Genomic DNA, 16,411 nt, shown 5'->3' with positions numbered 1-16,411 from the left:
TTAGTTGTAAACAAGTGGATTTCAAAAAAATTTAGTTGGATTTTTTTTTCAAAGGAACTTTTTTAAAAATTATTAAAAATAATAATGATTCAGGGATGAATTTCAGATTAAAATGCTTAAAAATAATTGATTTGAAATCTTGAAAATAATTTTGAAAAAATTACAGTAGCAATTCTTGTATAATAAATTATTGAATTTCAAAAGATCTGAAATTTAAAATTGAAAAAAAATTCTAATTCCTGTGGAAAAATAATAATAACTCTTTAAATTTTGATTATTAAACTTTAAGGCTTTTTGCTTTTGAATTTGTAAATTTTACTAATAATTTAGTAGAAATTATTATTTATTAGAAAAGTTTACAATTATTATTATGAATTAGTAAATTTTTGCTAATAATTTAGTAGAAATTATTATTTATTAAAAAAGTTTACTAATTCAAAAGCAAAAATTCAGTTACTAATTCAAATTTCCAAATATTTTTATTATAATTCAAATTATTAGATAAAGTGATTAAATATTTATTTTTATTTAGAAAAAATTATTCATATTTCGAATAATTTTGCAATGAAAGTTATTCAAACCTAAGTGTATAATATGTCAAATATTTTTAACTTTTATTTTTTTATTTTTTTTTTTAATTTTAATATTGTTTACAGTACAGCAGAATATTCTTTTTATACTTTCTTTTCTTCATAGGGTCAGAAAGAAACTCAAAATTCTCTCCAAGTTTATGCGAAATATAATTTTAAAAAAAAAGTTATTTTTCTTCTCAAAAGAGTATATTTAAACAATCACGAGTGTCAAAGGTTTTCAATTTTCATTCAAGACCGAGTTATAAAAGGAGCACTTGATAAAATTAAAGTTTTGCGTGTGTGCGCTACCTGAGTGAGTAATGAGCCTATTTAATAATTTGTCTGGAGATATGTCCCACAGGAAGCAGAAAAAAATAAGCATGCGAACTTACTCACGTGACATTAGCACTTTAAAATACAAAAAAAAAAAAAAAAAAAACAGAAAAGAAAGAAAAAGAAAAAAAAACTCAGTTCAGGGTGAGCTTGCGGAGGAGAAACCTCGTCAAAAATTTTGCCGAGTGATAAAAAGCTTGTGTTAAACCAGTGAAAAATGTAAAAGGACCTAGATTATTTTACGCGAGACAAAGGAGGGAATATTAACAAAAGAAATGGGAACAATGACAAGATTTTTCAATCCTCTGTAAAAAAAAGAAAAAAAAAGTCAACTTTTTTCCATACAAAGAAGAGTCGTTTTTCAAATACGTGCCTTTTATAAATTAATAAATTTTCCCGGTTATCATTTTATATATAGCAATTCAGTTGTTTTCTTTTGGAGAAGAAAAATTTTATTAATTACAGAAGAAAATTTTTATCAACTGGGCAAAAGAAAATTGTTATCAACTGCAAAAGAAAACAATAAAAAATTCTATTAATTATAGAAGAAAACCTTTATCAACTACAAAAGAAAATTCTATTAATTATAGAAGAAAACCTTTATCAACTGGACAAAAGAAAACTCTATTAATTACAGAAGAAATTTGTTATCAACTGCAAAAGAAAATTCTATAAATTAAAAAATAAAAAAAATAAAAAATTTTATTAAAAGTTTTAAAGAAGAAAAGAAGAAAAGAAGAAAGTGAAGATTATTATAAAGAGAACTTAACTTTAAAAAATTTTTTTCAAACTCAAAATTATATTATCGAACACGATAACTAATGAACGATCTAAACTTGTTAATTTTCGGATCAAAACTCAAAATCTGTTCACGAAACGAAAGTGATAACAAGATAGAAATAAATGGAAGCATCGACCTAATGACGAACCATGTCCTCTTAATTTTTGGCTTAGCATTAAATTTTCTAATAATCATCGTAATTGTCCTCAATCATTCAATGCATAAATCGACGAGTTGCTATATTCTGAGTTTCGTCTCATCAAATTTACTTCTTCTGTTAGATACGCTAAGCAACAATCTTCACTGGTGGTACAATATTAATATTTATTTCGACATTCCATATATTATTAGTTTGACATTTAATTCGTCTATTTTAACTCTCGGAATGCTGACAATGGACCGATATATTTTCATTCATAAAAGACTGAACTCTGCTAAAAATAGTCGTCTTATGAATAATTCAATATTCCACTTAAAAATAGCTGGAAAAATTGTCATCGTCATTTGGATTTTTACTTTGGTAATTACTGCAATGGAATTTCATTTATATGAAAAATTCGAACGCAAAGAAGTGTACACCAACAATATTGATCCGAGAATTCAAATTTTTGTAATTTTCTCCTTCATCTTTGTGGCGTTGCCCATGATTCTTATTATCTGGCTGGGGAGTTTGTTGATTTATGAGATGGAGCAACTGAGAATGATTGCAGGTGTTAACAAGGAGGATGCTGAAAGTCTTCGACTCTTGGGTAAGTATTTTTTCTCTCTTCTTCTTTTTTTTGTGAAAATTTTACTCAATGTTTTAAATAAAGTTTGAAAATAAATTTTTAAGACATTTGAAGACAAAGTGAACTGTACTATATAGTATATGGTAAATATATTCTATTCTGTATAGTATATGATAAATATATTATACCAAATAGAAAATAGTAAATAGTAAATAATATAGTAAATAATTCAGTAAATAGTAAATATACAGTAAATAGTAAAAATATTGATGATTCTTCACTCAATGGTTACTTTTCATTCCCCACTGTTCCCTATTTAATAACTTTAAAAATTATTTTTAAATCTGCTTCAAAATTTTGCACAATTAATCTTCACAATGCTTTTCAGTAATATGATAATCGAAAAAGATTTCTTTTTTTAAAACAAAAATTATGATTTAATTGGAAAAAGCACAAAAATGCACTTTTCTTGATTATCCACAAAGAAATCATCAAGTTTAATAAGGTTTATTTTACACAAAACCAATTTAAATATGAGGCTGAAGTTTCACAACATTTTTAAAAATGAAAATTCAAAAAAGAATTTTTTTTCAATTTAAATTCATTTTTAATTTTAAACAAATTTTCCAAGAAATTAATTATTACTCCAAAGACAATTGCTAAAGTACAACATGAATTTTAAGTTTAAATAAAATATATCTTCACATTATTGTTTGGTTCTTGTTTTAAAAAACTTTGCTGACTTCGTGTTTTTATTTATTCAATTCGAAAGTTTGTCTCAATAAGTTTAATTAACAAAAAAAAAAGATTGCATTTTGTTAAAGTTTTTTTAAATAAACTTACCATTCAAAAATAATCATTTTATTTCAAAATAAAAATTTTAATATTATTTAATATTATTTTCACAAAAATTCAAATTTTCAAAGATTTCTATATAAAATTCGTGTGAAAATTAATTATTTCTAAAAATTCACACTGTAATACTTTTAATATTCAATTATCATCTAAAATTTTAACTGAAATTCAGTTTTTAAATCATAATTCTTCTTAAAAAATTTTACAAGAATTAATGTATTAAAATAAAAATAAATAATTTATTGAATCTTTAAATATTTCTTAAAATGGAATTCTTATGAAGAACTTTATTAAAATTTCTTTAAATATTTGAATTCTTTGGGAATTTTAAAAAATAAATAAATTCTATCGACAAATATTGTTTAACTTTTTAAAAATAAATAAAATTCCTTTAAGAAATTTTATTGAGATTGTAGTGAAAATAATTGAATTTAGTCCGAAGAGTTTTTTAACATATGAAAATAATTGAACTTTTGCGACGTATTTTTTTTTGCAATAATTAAATTCTTTTTGGGAAATTTTATTTAAATAGTAGATATTGAAAATAATTGAATTTCAACGAAGAGTTTCATTGTTTGGGAAAATAATTGAATTCTTACGAGAAATTTTCTTAAAATTTTTGAAAATAATTGAATTGTTTCATAGAATTTTTAAAAAATTTTGAGAATAATTGCATTTTTTGAGGAATTTATTTAAAATTCTATTAAAAATAATTGAAAAAAATAATTGAAATTCTTCGATGAGTTTTATTAGTTGTGGAAATAAATGTAGTTTTGCAAAAAAATTTTTAAGTAATTGAATTCTCGCGATCGAAGTTTATTACATTTTTTTTTAAATAATTGAATTCTTGAGAAGAAGTTGATTAAAATCTTTTTATTTATTTTTTTTTATTAATTTTTTTTTATTTGTTTATTTATTTATTTAACAAGTATACGGGACAAGCCCTTTTTAATGTAATTATTTTAATTGCTGCTAATAATTAAATTTTATTAAGAAATTATTTTAAAATTGTAATGAAAATATTTGAATTTTTGCGAAGAATTTTAATATTTATGATAATAATTAATAATTGAATTCTTGGGAAGAATTTTATCAGAATTTTTGAAAATAATTGAATTCTTTCAAAGGATTTTGTTAAAATTTTCCAAAAACAGGTAATTAAAGTCTTTCGAGAAATTTAATTAAAATTGTATTTAAAGTACTTTCAGTTTTATAAATTTCAATTCAATTTTCTATCAAAATTGATAAAAATAATTGAATTTAAATATAATTATTAAAATTTTCATCACGAATTGAATTCTGTTTGAGAAATTTTATTTAAATGGAATTGAAAATAATTGAATTCTTGCGACGTATTTTATTAACATTTTTTTATGTAATTGAATTTCTGAAAAAAATTTTGTTATTTGTTAAAATAATTGAATTCCTGCACCGATTTTGGGAAATTTTATGAAAATTTGAAAATAGAGTAGATATTAAAAATAATCGAATTATAACAAAGAATTTCATTTAAATTTTTTCGAAATACTTAAATTCTATCAAGAAATTTAATAAAAAATATATTGAAAATAATTATTAGATTCTAATAAACAAATTATATCAAAATTTTGTTAAATAATTGAATTTTTTTGAAGAATTTAAAAAAAAAATATTTCAGTATACATAATCGTATTTTTTCAAGGAATTCATTAAAGTTTGTATTAAAAATAATTGAAATTCTGTGAAGAATTTTATTATTTATGAAAATAATAATTGAATTCCTGAATAACGAATTTTGTTAATATTTTTTGAAATAATTGAATTCTGGGAAAAAAAATGTTGTTATTTGTGAAAATAATTGAATTCTTGCAACAATTTTTATAAAAATTTTTTTAAAAAATACTTAAATCCTTGCGAATAATTTTATAAAAATCTTTTTAAAATAATTGATATTTTTCAAAAAATGTTAGAAAAATTACATTTTAAAATAATTGAATTCCTGTGAAAGTTTTATTATTAAAATGAATTGAAAATAACTAAATGCTTACAAAGAATATTATAATTTTTTTTTCAAATAATTGAATTGTTTTGGGAAATTTTTTTTAATTAAAATAGTACGTAGAAAGTCTACTGAAAATAATTGAATCGTTTGAAAGAATTTTATTAAAATTTGTTGAATATTGTTTCGAGAAATTTTATTAAAATTAATTTTAATTAAAAAAAAATGGTTGTAGCTGGTATAACAGTTGGATTTTTGTTCACCATGGCACCATACAGAGTAGCCTTGATTTTCAATTACCTGTTTCCGATAATGTGTTGCTCAAAGGATAATTTAAGACTCTGTTGCACAATAATTAAAGGAACCATTATTGTCTTCCCTCTCATCTGCTTTGCGACTTCGAGACAAATTCAATCAGCTCTTAAGGTTCGTATATATTCCTAAGGCAACTAAAATCGTTAACCTCAAACTTTTACTTATATTAATATTAAATTTAATATTAAATTTAATATTAAATTAAATTACAAAAAAAAAATAATTTTACTTATTTTTAGAAAACACTTTTTCGTTGTCGATGCAATTTGACGAAACCAGAAAACCTCAAGAATGCCTCAAAGAGTGCGGTGAAGACCGTTTGTGAAGAATTGAAAACTAATGAAAGAGACAGTAGTGGCAATTATAGATGAGACAATAAAAAAAGGGAATTGAAAACTCTTCTCAAGTCGAATCATAAATACTTGAATTTTTGTAATTTTTTAAATTAGTTTTTATCCAGCGAAGTATAAGAATGCCAAAGAAATGAATGAAGAAAAAAACTAAAAAAAACCTATTTTAAAAAACATTTTATTAAAAAAGAAAAAATTAATTTAAAAAAAACCGACAAAGAGAGAAAAAAGAGAGAAAGAGAGAGAAAGAGTTGATAATAATAGACGTTGTGCAGTGCGATAGTCGGTTCTATTTGTTTTTCGATTTGGTATTCCACTCACAATCGACCCTTTCAGCATCCACGAGGGAATTTTTATCCAAAGAAACACGCTTATGAACCGAGAGAGGAAGCATCGAAGGAAGATATGTCGTACGTGCTCACTTGGAGACACCGCGAAACAGGAAATCAGTGAGGTGGAAAGTAGCCACGCCAAGAAAAAGGGAACTTCCGTCTTCCAAGATCTTTTTTTGATATGAGAATTCAATTTTCGAACCCAATCCCTTCCCCTCCATCCTCATACCGAAAAATCGTAACGACAATAATCAAATTTTACGATTTTACGAATCCAACAAAATTCACGTTATGAATATATTCGAAATTATTTAAATACGAAAAAAAAGAATCAGAAATTTTCTTCGAGAATTTATATTGTTCTAAATGTCTTTTACAGAAACATTTCCTAAAATAAACAATACCATTAAAAATTTATTTCTTATTAATTAAATTATTAATTATTAATAGTAACGACAATAATTAAATTTTATGATTTTACGAATCCAACAAAATTCGAGTTTTGAATAATATTCTAAATTATATTTAGGAAAAGAATCAGAAATTTTCTTCAAAATTTATTGTATTCTAAATGTCTTTTACAAAAACAATTTCTAAAATAAATAATTACCATTAAAATAGAAAAAAATTATTTCCTAGTTCCTCAGTATTCATCGCAATGCTTCTATTTATTCTCCCGAATAAAAAATTGTGTATTATTTATATATTGAAAAACAAAAGACTTTTTGTAAATGTTTATCTTATCTATTATGCACGTTCTGCATGAGTATGAGTCAAATATTTCATATATTTCATAAATATGATTTACAAGAAGTATCTTAAAGTCAATAAAAATATGTGTCTGGGATCACGTATTCTTCGCCAGGATCTTAAAATATCAACCCAGACATTTATATCTTCTTTAAAATTTATCACTAATTTTAACGATATTTTATAAAAAAGTAAATTTTTTAAAAATTTAATTTATTTATTTATTTATTTATTTATTTATTTATTTATTTATTTATTTATTTATTTATTTATTTATTTATTTATTTATTTATTTATTTATTTATTTATTTATTTATTTATTTATTTATTTATTTATTTATTTATTTATTTATTTATTTATTTATTTATTTATTTATTTATTTATTTATTTATTTATTTATTTATTTATTTATTTATTTATTTATTTATTTATTTATTTATTTATTTATTTATTTATTTATTTATTTATTTATTTATTTATTTATTTATTTATTTATTTATTTATTTATTTATTTATTTATTTATTTATTTATTTATTTATTTATTTATTTATTTATTTATTTATTTATTTATTTATTTATTTATTTATTTATTTATTTATAAACAGGCAATGTGTTAGCAGTGCAATTTTATTATTATATTCTGTTATATTTAAAATTACTGTTTAAATTTGAATTAGTAAAAAAATAAAAACTTGAAGTATATCAAATAATGATGCGAAACTTCAAAAAAAAAAAAACAATTAATTAAAGTAAAAGTTTAAGTCACCATAACTTTCTTTTATATTCGAGGCGAATAAAAAGCAAACCAGAACAAGTGGAAGGAGGAGACGATTTGTCATTTTTTATTGGCAATTCAGAGGGGAACAAGTACTGATGATAATGACTTTATAAAAACACTAAACAGAATAATGTCTCTCATTGTAACGTTATTAAAAATCTCTCGTATTTTCTCACATGTGGGAAATATTTCATTAAATTAATCATCTATTGTCATCGATTAATTAAAGTTAAAGTACACAGTCACCTTTCTCTTCTGTGAAAAATTTGCGCTCTGTATTTATTATTAACTATTGTTATTATAATTACAACTTTGATCACAAAAACAAAAATGATAACACAGTTTTCCTAAGAATATCAAATTGAGACAAAAAAGTATTTTGTCTGAATTTTGTATCCTTGGAAAAACTGTGAAAAACTAAATAATAATAATAATAACAATAATATTAACAATAATAATACTATTTACTACTCTTTTTACGATTTGCTACTATTTGAATACTTTTTTTTATTTGTTACATTAAAATTTTCAAAAAATTTTAATAAAGTTATTATTATTTTCAAAAAATTTTAATAAAATTCTTCGGAAAAATTCAATTATCTTCACCGACAATAAAATTATTTGCAGAAATTCAATTATTTTAAGAAATTTTTATAAAATTCTTCGCAAGAATTCAATTATTTAAAAAAAAATTAATAAACTTCCCAAGAATTCAATTATTATTTTTAGAAATAATAAAATTCTTGTCAGAAATTAGTATTAATTATTTTTTAAAAATTTTAATAAAATTCTTTGCAAAAATTCAATTATTTTCATAAATAATAAAATTCATCGCAGGAATTGAATTATTTTTTTTTAAATTTTAATAATAATCGTTGCAAAAATTCAATTCTATTTAAAAATTTTAAAACTCGACACAGGATTTCAAATATTTTTAATACAATTTTAAAAGAATTCAGCGAAAATGCAATTATTTAAAATGAATTTGATATAATTTGTTAATTAGAATTTAATAATTATTATTAATTTTATTTTAAATTATATTTCTTGAAAGAATACAATTATTTTCAGAAATTTTTATAAAATTCTTCACAAGAATTCAATTATTATTAAAAATAATAAAATTCTTTTCAGAAATTCAATTTTTTTCAAAAATTTTAATAAAATTCTTTGAAAAACTTCAATTATTTTCATAAATCATAAAAATTTTCCAGTAATTCAATTATTTACAATTTCTTTGCAATAATTCAATTATTTTCATGAATAATAAAATTTTTTACAGGGATTTAATTATTTTTTCATGCATGCCAAAATTCTTTTTAGGAATTCAATTATTTTCGTGAATAATAAAACTCATCACATATTTTCAATTATTTTTAATACAATTTTAATCAAATTCCTCGAAAAATGCAATTATTTTCAAAAATATTCATCACAAGCATTCAATTATTTTCAACAGTAATAAAATTCTTTATGCAAAAATTCAAATGTGTTCAAAAATTTAAAAAAAATTCTTTTTAAAATTTCAATTATGTTTATAAATAATAAAACTCTCCTTCGAAATTAAATAATTTTCAAAAATTTTGAATAAAATTCTTGGCAAAATTTCAATTTTTTTCATAAATTTTCCAAAATAATACAATTATTTAAAAAAAACATTAATAAAATTCTACGCAAATATTTAATTATTTTCTATAAATCATAAAATTTGGTCAAAAATTCAATTATTTACCATTTTTTTTCATAAATTTCTTCTCAATAATTCAATTATTTTCATGAATAATAAAATTTTTTATAGAGATTCAATTATTTTCATGAATAATAAAATTTTTTATAGAGATTCAATTATTTTCATAAATAAAAAAAATTTTGTTTAGGAATTCAATTATTTCCATGAATAATAAAACTCATCACATAATTTCAATTATTTTTAATACAATTTAAATCAAATTCTTTGAAAAATGTAATTATTCTTCAAAATTTTAATAAAATTCTTTGTAAGAGTAACAATTATTTTAAAAAATTTTAATAAAGAAATTCTTTATAATAATTAAATTGTTTTCAATATATAATTTTGATACAAGTTTTTGAAAGAATTTAATTACTTTTATAAATAATATATATAATTTTCAAAGAAATTCAATTATTTAAAACAAAGTGACAAAAATGCAATTATTTGCATAAATAATAAAATTCATCGCAGGATTTCAATTTCTTTTAATATAATTTTTGAATTAATTCCGCTAAAAACGCAATTATTCTTAAATATTTGAATAAAATTCTTGTAAAAATGATTACTATAATTTAAATTAGTGACTGACTTTTTGCTTTTGAATTAGTAACTTTTATTAATAAATTAGTAGAACTTGCTATTTATTAGTAAAATTTATTTATTCAATAGCAAAAAATGAGTCACAAATTCAAAATAGTAAACGTTTTTATACTAATTAAAATTTGGAGAGAATAATAATTTATGATCACTAGTCAAACAAAGGCATAAATCTTTCTTGACGATTTGAATAAAACGGTGAAACTTGCGAGGCTGTCGAATTCATTAGCAAACATATAATTATATGGTAGATCATAGATGTTAGGAAACGGCTCCTAATTTCTCTCAAAAAAAAAAGTTGAACAGGGTCGAAGCCAAAAAATCCAACACTCCACGTGTCCAATGAAAATATTTTATCACGTGTGACATTCTTATAAGGCAAAACAACTTTTCAAGAGTGGATCTAACTTTATTAGATTCAGACTACTGAACCGCGGAAAGCAAAAAAAAAAATATTAATTTAAAACTGTATATTATTAATTATTATCGAATACAAATTTAAAAATTATAATTATAAAATAAAGCTTAAATTACTTTAGATTAAGAACAACATTTAAGCGCTTTAATGCTTCTTCTTCTTCTTTGGAGCGCGTCACAAATAAATAAATAATTGAGAAAAAATTAATATTTTTTAATATTACAATTTACAATACAGAAAGTCAGTAGCAAATAATAAATAAATTAAGATTTCATAAGCGCAGCAATAAACTTTTGCGTAACTTTAAAGATTTCTGTAATAATTACCGGCATTGATCGTGAATTTACGAAAATTACGATGCTTTCAATTTAGTTTCATACAAAGATTTGAGGTAATTAAATAAAAAATTAGAGAGAAAAACTACCTAATATTTTTAGCATTTATACAGTATAAAGTTTATAAGTTGGAGAATTTATTTCTCGCAAAGTAAAATGATATCCTGCGCAGCGTAACATATTCTGACATAAAATTAGGAAGTCCTTAAGATTCTTAATATTCAACTCGATTCAATCCTCTTAGAAGTTGAAGAAACTTTTAATCAAATCACAACCAAAGTTACCTCGTCATTCCAAATTATCGTGTATGATATGCAAAAGAGATTATCGTTTGCAATAATTTTCGAAACTATATACGTATATATTTTAATCCCCCCAAGACCTATATTACGATTTTAATTTTAGAAAAATTATCAAAAATAGATTCTCGAAGAAATAAACAAAATAAAATTATACCAAGAAATACTTATACCTAACAAAAGCATAATTCGTTGCAAGAATTCAATTATTTTTACAAATAACAAAATTTTTTCCACAAATTAAATTATTTTTATAATTTTAATAAAATTTTAAACAATAACTGCATTTTTCGAGAAATTCATTTAAAATTGTAATTTTAAATGAATTTATGAAAATATAATTGATTTTTTTCGAAAAATTTTATGAAATATTTTAAATAATTCAATTTCTGTGTTATTACTTTTGAAAAAATTGAATGTTTGCGAAGAATATCAGAAATCTTTTGTGGAATTTTATTAAAATTGTATAGATATATTAAAAATCATTGATTTTCGAAAAGTTTTTTTAGAATAAATAATTGATTTGTTTTAAAGAATTTTATTACAATTTTTAGAATTTCTTTTTTATTTTTTTAATTCAATTCAGAAATTATTTCTTCAAAAAAAATTGAATACTATTTCCAATGCTATTAATTGCATTTACGCTATTTAATAATATTAATTATTAATATTATTAATATTATTAATTTTTCTCAGTGCAAAGAGGAAAAATGAAATAATTTCAAATTTCGCGACAATTTATTATAGGCAGCCCCTTATTGGCAATTGTTTATATGAGGATTTCTCGAATAGTTTCATTTTAGTAAATTTCAGTAAATTTCTTGCTGCTGCGTGACACTCGGGCTCTTTTGCGAACCTCATTAAACGGCAGCAAAGATTTACAACCTTATAGTCACCTTATTATCCAAGACGTCCGTTATGTTACGAATTAAAGTTGACTATGAGCCCCTATATGAGGACGTATACGCGAAATCCCCTTGGTACTTTATATATTCCCTTATGTTCACTGCTTCGATATATTTGCTCGCTTCATTTCTACAATATCAGCTCATTTCTTATAGAAAAAAAACGAGAGATTTCACACACACATAAAGCAACCATTTTTTTTTCGCAGTTAGGTGATTTTTACAGGCACTCGATAATTTATTTTTCCAAAAGTAGCTTCTAATTTTAACTGAAATTCAATTTTAAATCAATTCTCGTTGGAATGTGTTCTACGACAATTCAATTATTTAAATAAAAAAAGAATTTTAATACAATTTTAAAGAATAACTGCATTTTTCGAGAAATTCATTTAAAATTACAATTTTAAATGAATTTCTCGAAAAATGCAGTTATTCTTTAAAATTCAGAGACACACGGAGAGAGAATATATATTAAATTTTGTAAAAATATTTCCAAATTGGGGAAAAAGTGCGACAAAGCGAAATTTTGATATAAAAAATACTAAACTTTAAAAAAACTTATGTGAAATTTAGTATAATTAAATCAAATATCAAGAATATTAATTAAATTCTAATATAACTTTAATAAATTTCACAAAACTTTTTTTAAAGTTTAGTATTTTCTATATCAAAATTTCGCTTTGTTGCAATTTCTCCCCAATTTGAAAATATTTTTACAAAATTTAATATATATTCTCTCTCAGTGCATTGAATTATTTAAAATATTTCATAAATTTTTTTGAAAAAAAAATCAATTTAAAAACTTTTTATAAAATTCTACCGCAATAATTCAATTATTTTCATAAGCAATAACATTTTTCATGAAAATTCAATTATTTATAAAAATTTATAATATAATTCCAGTCAAGAATACAATATTATTTTCGTATAAATAATAAAATGCTTCAATTATTTTTCCAAATAATAAAATTTTTAACAAGAATTTAATTATTTAAAGAGAATTGAATGAAATTCTTCTCAGAAATTCAATTATTTTTTTAAAAATTGATAAATTCTTTCTTAAAATCTTCACACTTATTCAATTATTTTCCCAAATAATAAAATTTTCCACGAGAATTCAATTATTTAAAGAAAAAGTTAAAGAAAATTTTTGTGGAAAAATTCAATTATTTTCATAAATATATTAAAATTCCTTTTAGAAATTGAATTATTTTTTTTAAAAATTGATAAATTCTTTATAATAATTAAATTAATTTTAAATAATTATTAAAACTCTAATAAATAAATTCTATCAAAATAATTGAAATCCTGTGAAGAATTGGATTAATTATGAAAATAAATAAATAATTGAATTCTTGCAACGAAATTTATTAAAACTTTCAAAATAATTGAATATCGAAGAAGAATTTTACTTTTTAACGAAGATAATTGAAAATTTACCAGGATTTTAAAAAAAATTTTGAAAATAATTGAATTTTGGAGAAGAATTTGATTATTTATAGAAATAATTGAAATTTTAACGAGTTTTTATTAAAATTTTTGAAAATAATTGAATTTTTGAGAAGAATTTGATTATTTATAAAAATAATTGAAATTTTAACGAGATTTTTATTAAAATTTTTCAAAATAATTTAATTTTTCATAAGAATTTGATTATTTATAAAAATAATTGAAATTTTAACGAGATTTTTATTAAAATTTTTGAAAATAATTTAATTTTTCATAAGAATTTGATTATTTATAAAAATAATTGAAATTTTAACGAGATTTTTATTAAAATTTTTGAAAATAATTGAATTTTTGAGAAGAATTTGATTATTTATAAAAATAATTGAAATTTTAACGAGATTTTTATTAAAATTTTTGAAAATAATTTAATTTTTCATAAGAATTTGATTATTTATAAAAATAATTGAAATTTTAACGAGATTTTTATTAAAATTTTTCAAAATAATTGAATTTTGGAAAAGAATTTGATTATTTATAAAAATAATTGAAATTTTAACGAGATTTTTATTAAAATTTTTCAAAATAATTGAATTTTGGAAAAGAATTTGATTATTTATCAAAATAATTGAATTTTGGAGAAGAATTTTATTATTCATAAAGATAATTGAAATTTCGACGAGAATTTTCTTCAATTTTTTAACATAATTAAAGTTAATTGATTTATAAGAATTAAATTTTGAAAAATATTTAATTATTCAATATATTATTTATTTTTGTATTTAAATAGTTGAATTTTAATTGAACTTTCTAATAAGAATTGATTTAAAAACGAATTTCAGTTGAAATTTTATATAATTGAATATTAAAAGCGTTATTGTACAATTTTTTTTGGAAATAACTAAATTTTAAAAAGATTATTAAATTGAAATCGTTGAAAATTTTTAATAATTGTTCGAAAAACTGTTATAACATTTAAATTTTCACTTTGAAAAATTATTAATTTATTTTCCTAATTCCTGTAAACAATTTAAATTAAATTTTCCTAAATAATTTTATTTGTTCACTTTTAAAAATCCCTTTAACTACAATTGTATTTTTTAAGGATCAAAATTTAGAAAATAACTGAATGTTTCAAAGTTTTAGAAGCAGGATTAGAATAAAAATAAATATTTTTAATTTAAATCAGGAAACAGGAAAAAAATACTGAATCAAATTTTTTTTTAATCGACTAAAACAATCTATTTTTATTCTTTAGAATTAATTTTCGATAGCTACTCTTTTTACTACTTTTTTTCAGTATTAAAGCAACTTTTTGTTTTTTTTAAATTAATTATTGAGTGTGAAGCCTATTTAACAATGATGAAAATAAATTCTAAAGAAGATTTATAGAATAATGTAATTTGGTTATTAAACATTTTTTGCCACTGAATATACCTACTTGGAAAATTAATTTTTTCTCTCACAAGCGGTATTAATTTCATCACTTTTGTATATAAGGGAATTCAAATCATATTTAAATGTACTATGCATGTGCAATTTTAAACAGTGTGTTGAGTTTATTTAGCGATAAAAATTGTGAGTTTAGGTTAAGTTGTGAGCTTCTATCTCAAATTACGTATGTTGTGCGTAATAAAAAATAGCTTGAAATAGGTATTAAAGAGCAAAGGTATGTTTAGTTCTTGAAACATTTTTTTCAGAAAAGGAACAGTTTTGATAATTGAAATTAATGCTATGAATGTACTTTAGAATTGATAGCATGTACTATTGATTGAAAATAAAATAGAGAAATCACTAGTACATGCTATGATTTAATTATAGCTACGAAATGCATTTCTTGATATTGTAGCATTTTTTTTTTATTATTTTTATTTTATTTGATAATAATTTGTGTATTATTTAACACTATAACACTATAACTTGTGTAGGTGATAATATAATACAAGATTTTATTTAAATCCATAGTGGCATAATCAATAGCACATGTTATTAAACCAACAGCATTTTTATTCAAACGATATTGAATATTCCGTTTATTGCGACAAACAAATATGTCATTTATTAATTTTATTAATTTTATTGATTCGATAGCATTTTTTTCTCATTGTATATAAGAATTAGTCATCATCCTCGTGTAGTAAAAATTACCATATATACGATTTAGTTTTCATTCTTAGACCTTCGATGCTAAAAAAAAAAGAGAATAATTTCTCCAACGAAGACTAGGATGAAAATATCAATAATGTAAGTTGAACGGTGAGTAACTAATTTTAGACAAAATATCACGACACGACCTATTCCGACTTGTGCACATGTACACACACATAAACATTTAATATATATTTCAAGTTTGATCAATTCATTTGAGACATGTAAGAGCTTTGCTGCCTCAAGCAGAAACGTGGGTGGGCGAAGCAGAAGTAAAGTATAGGTATAGTGCCGCTCTTTACACACACACATATATATACATACATAAAATGCCTCGAGTAATATTGAAAGACCACGAGGATTTTTCGTTAAAAGACTACTTTAACGTGATTCGCGAGGGCATGTTTCGAAAGTAGAGCAAATGGGTTTAAAGGTTAAATCTTTATATGTATAATATGTGACCCTTTAAAGTTAAAATAATTTCCACACGTTTGCTAAACTTCTTGGCTGCTCAATTTTTCTCCCCCGCAGGTAAGAGGTCATTAAATGAAACGGGCACTTTAAAAAGCCTTCACAATTTAATCGCAAAAAATGGACCTAATTTTAAGTCTCCTCATTTAAGAGGTAATAACTGTAACATTTTTCCTTTATTTGTGTACTTAAACGAAGTCACGTTTCTCCGTTTTATTTAACTTTTACAATAAAATTTATTTTAACTTCTTTATCTTCATAAAGAGATTCTATAGTATAATTTTCA

The 16,411-nt window shown here is 21.3% G+C and overlaps 2 protein-coding genes across 2 annotated transcripts in view; one reads left to right on the top strand and one right to left on the bottom strand.

Moving 5' to 3' along the window:
- Positions 1–16,411, bottom strand: part of LOC122497565 — a 242,112-nt gene that overhangs the window by 208,632 nt on the left and 17,069 nt on the right. The gene's annotated exons all lie outside the window — the stretch shown is intronic.
- Positions 1,699–6,633, top strand: LOC122497566. The gene is made up of 3 exons (XM_043605123.1): positions 1,699–2,435; positions 5,483–5,673; positions 5,802–6,633. Exons 1-3 carry the CDS (start codon positions 1,727–1,729, stop codon positions 5,931–5,933), a joined length of 1,032 nt encoding a protein of 343 aa, XP_043461058.1. The 5' UTR covers positions 1,699–1,726; the 3' UTR covers positions 5,934–6,633.

This window comes from Leptopilina heterotoma, unplaced genomic scaffold (assembly GCF_015476425.1).
Source record: "Leptopilina heterotoma isolate Lh14 unplaced genomic scaffold, ASM1547642v1 Lhet_0, whole genome shotgun sequence".
Taxonomy (NCBI): domain Eukaryota; kingdom Metazoa; phylum Arthropoda; class Insecta; order Hymenoptera; family Figitidae; genus Leptopilina; species Leptopilina heterotoma.
This window is presented reverse-complemented; position numbering and strand designations above follow the sequence as displayed.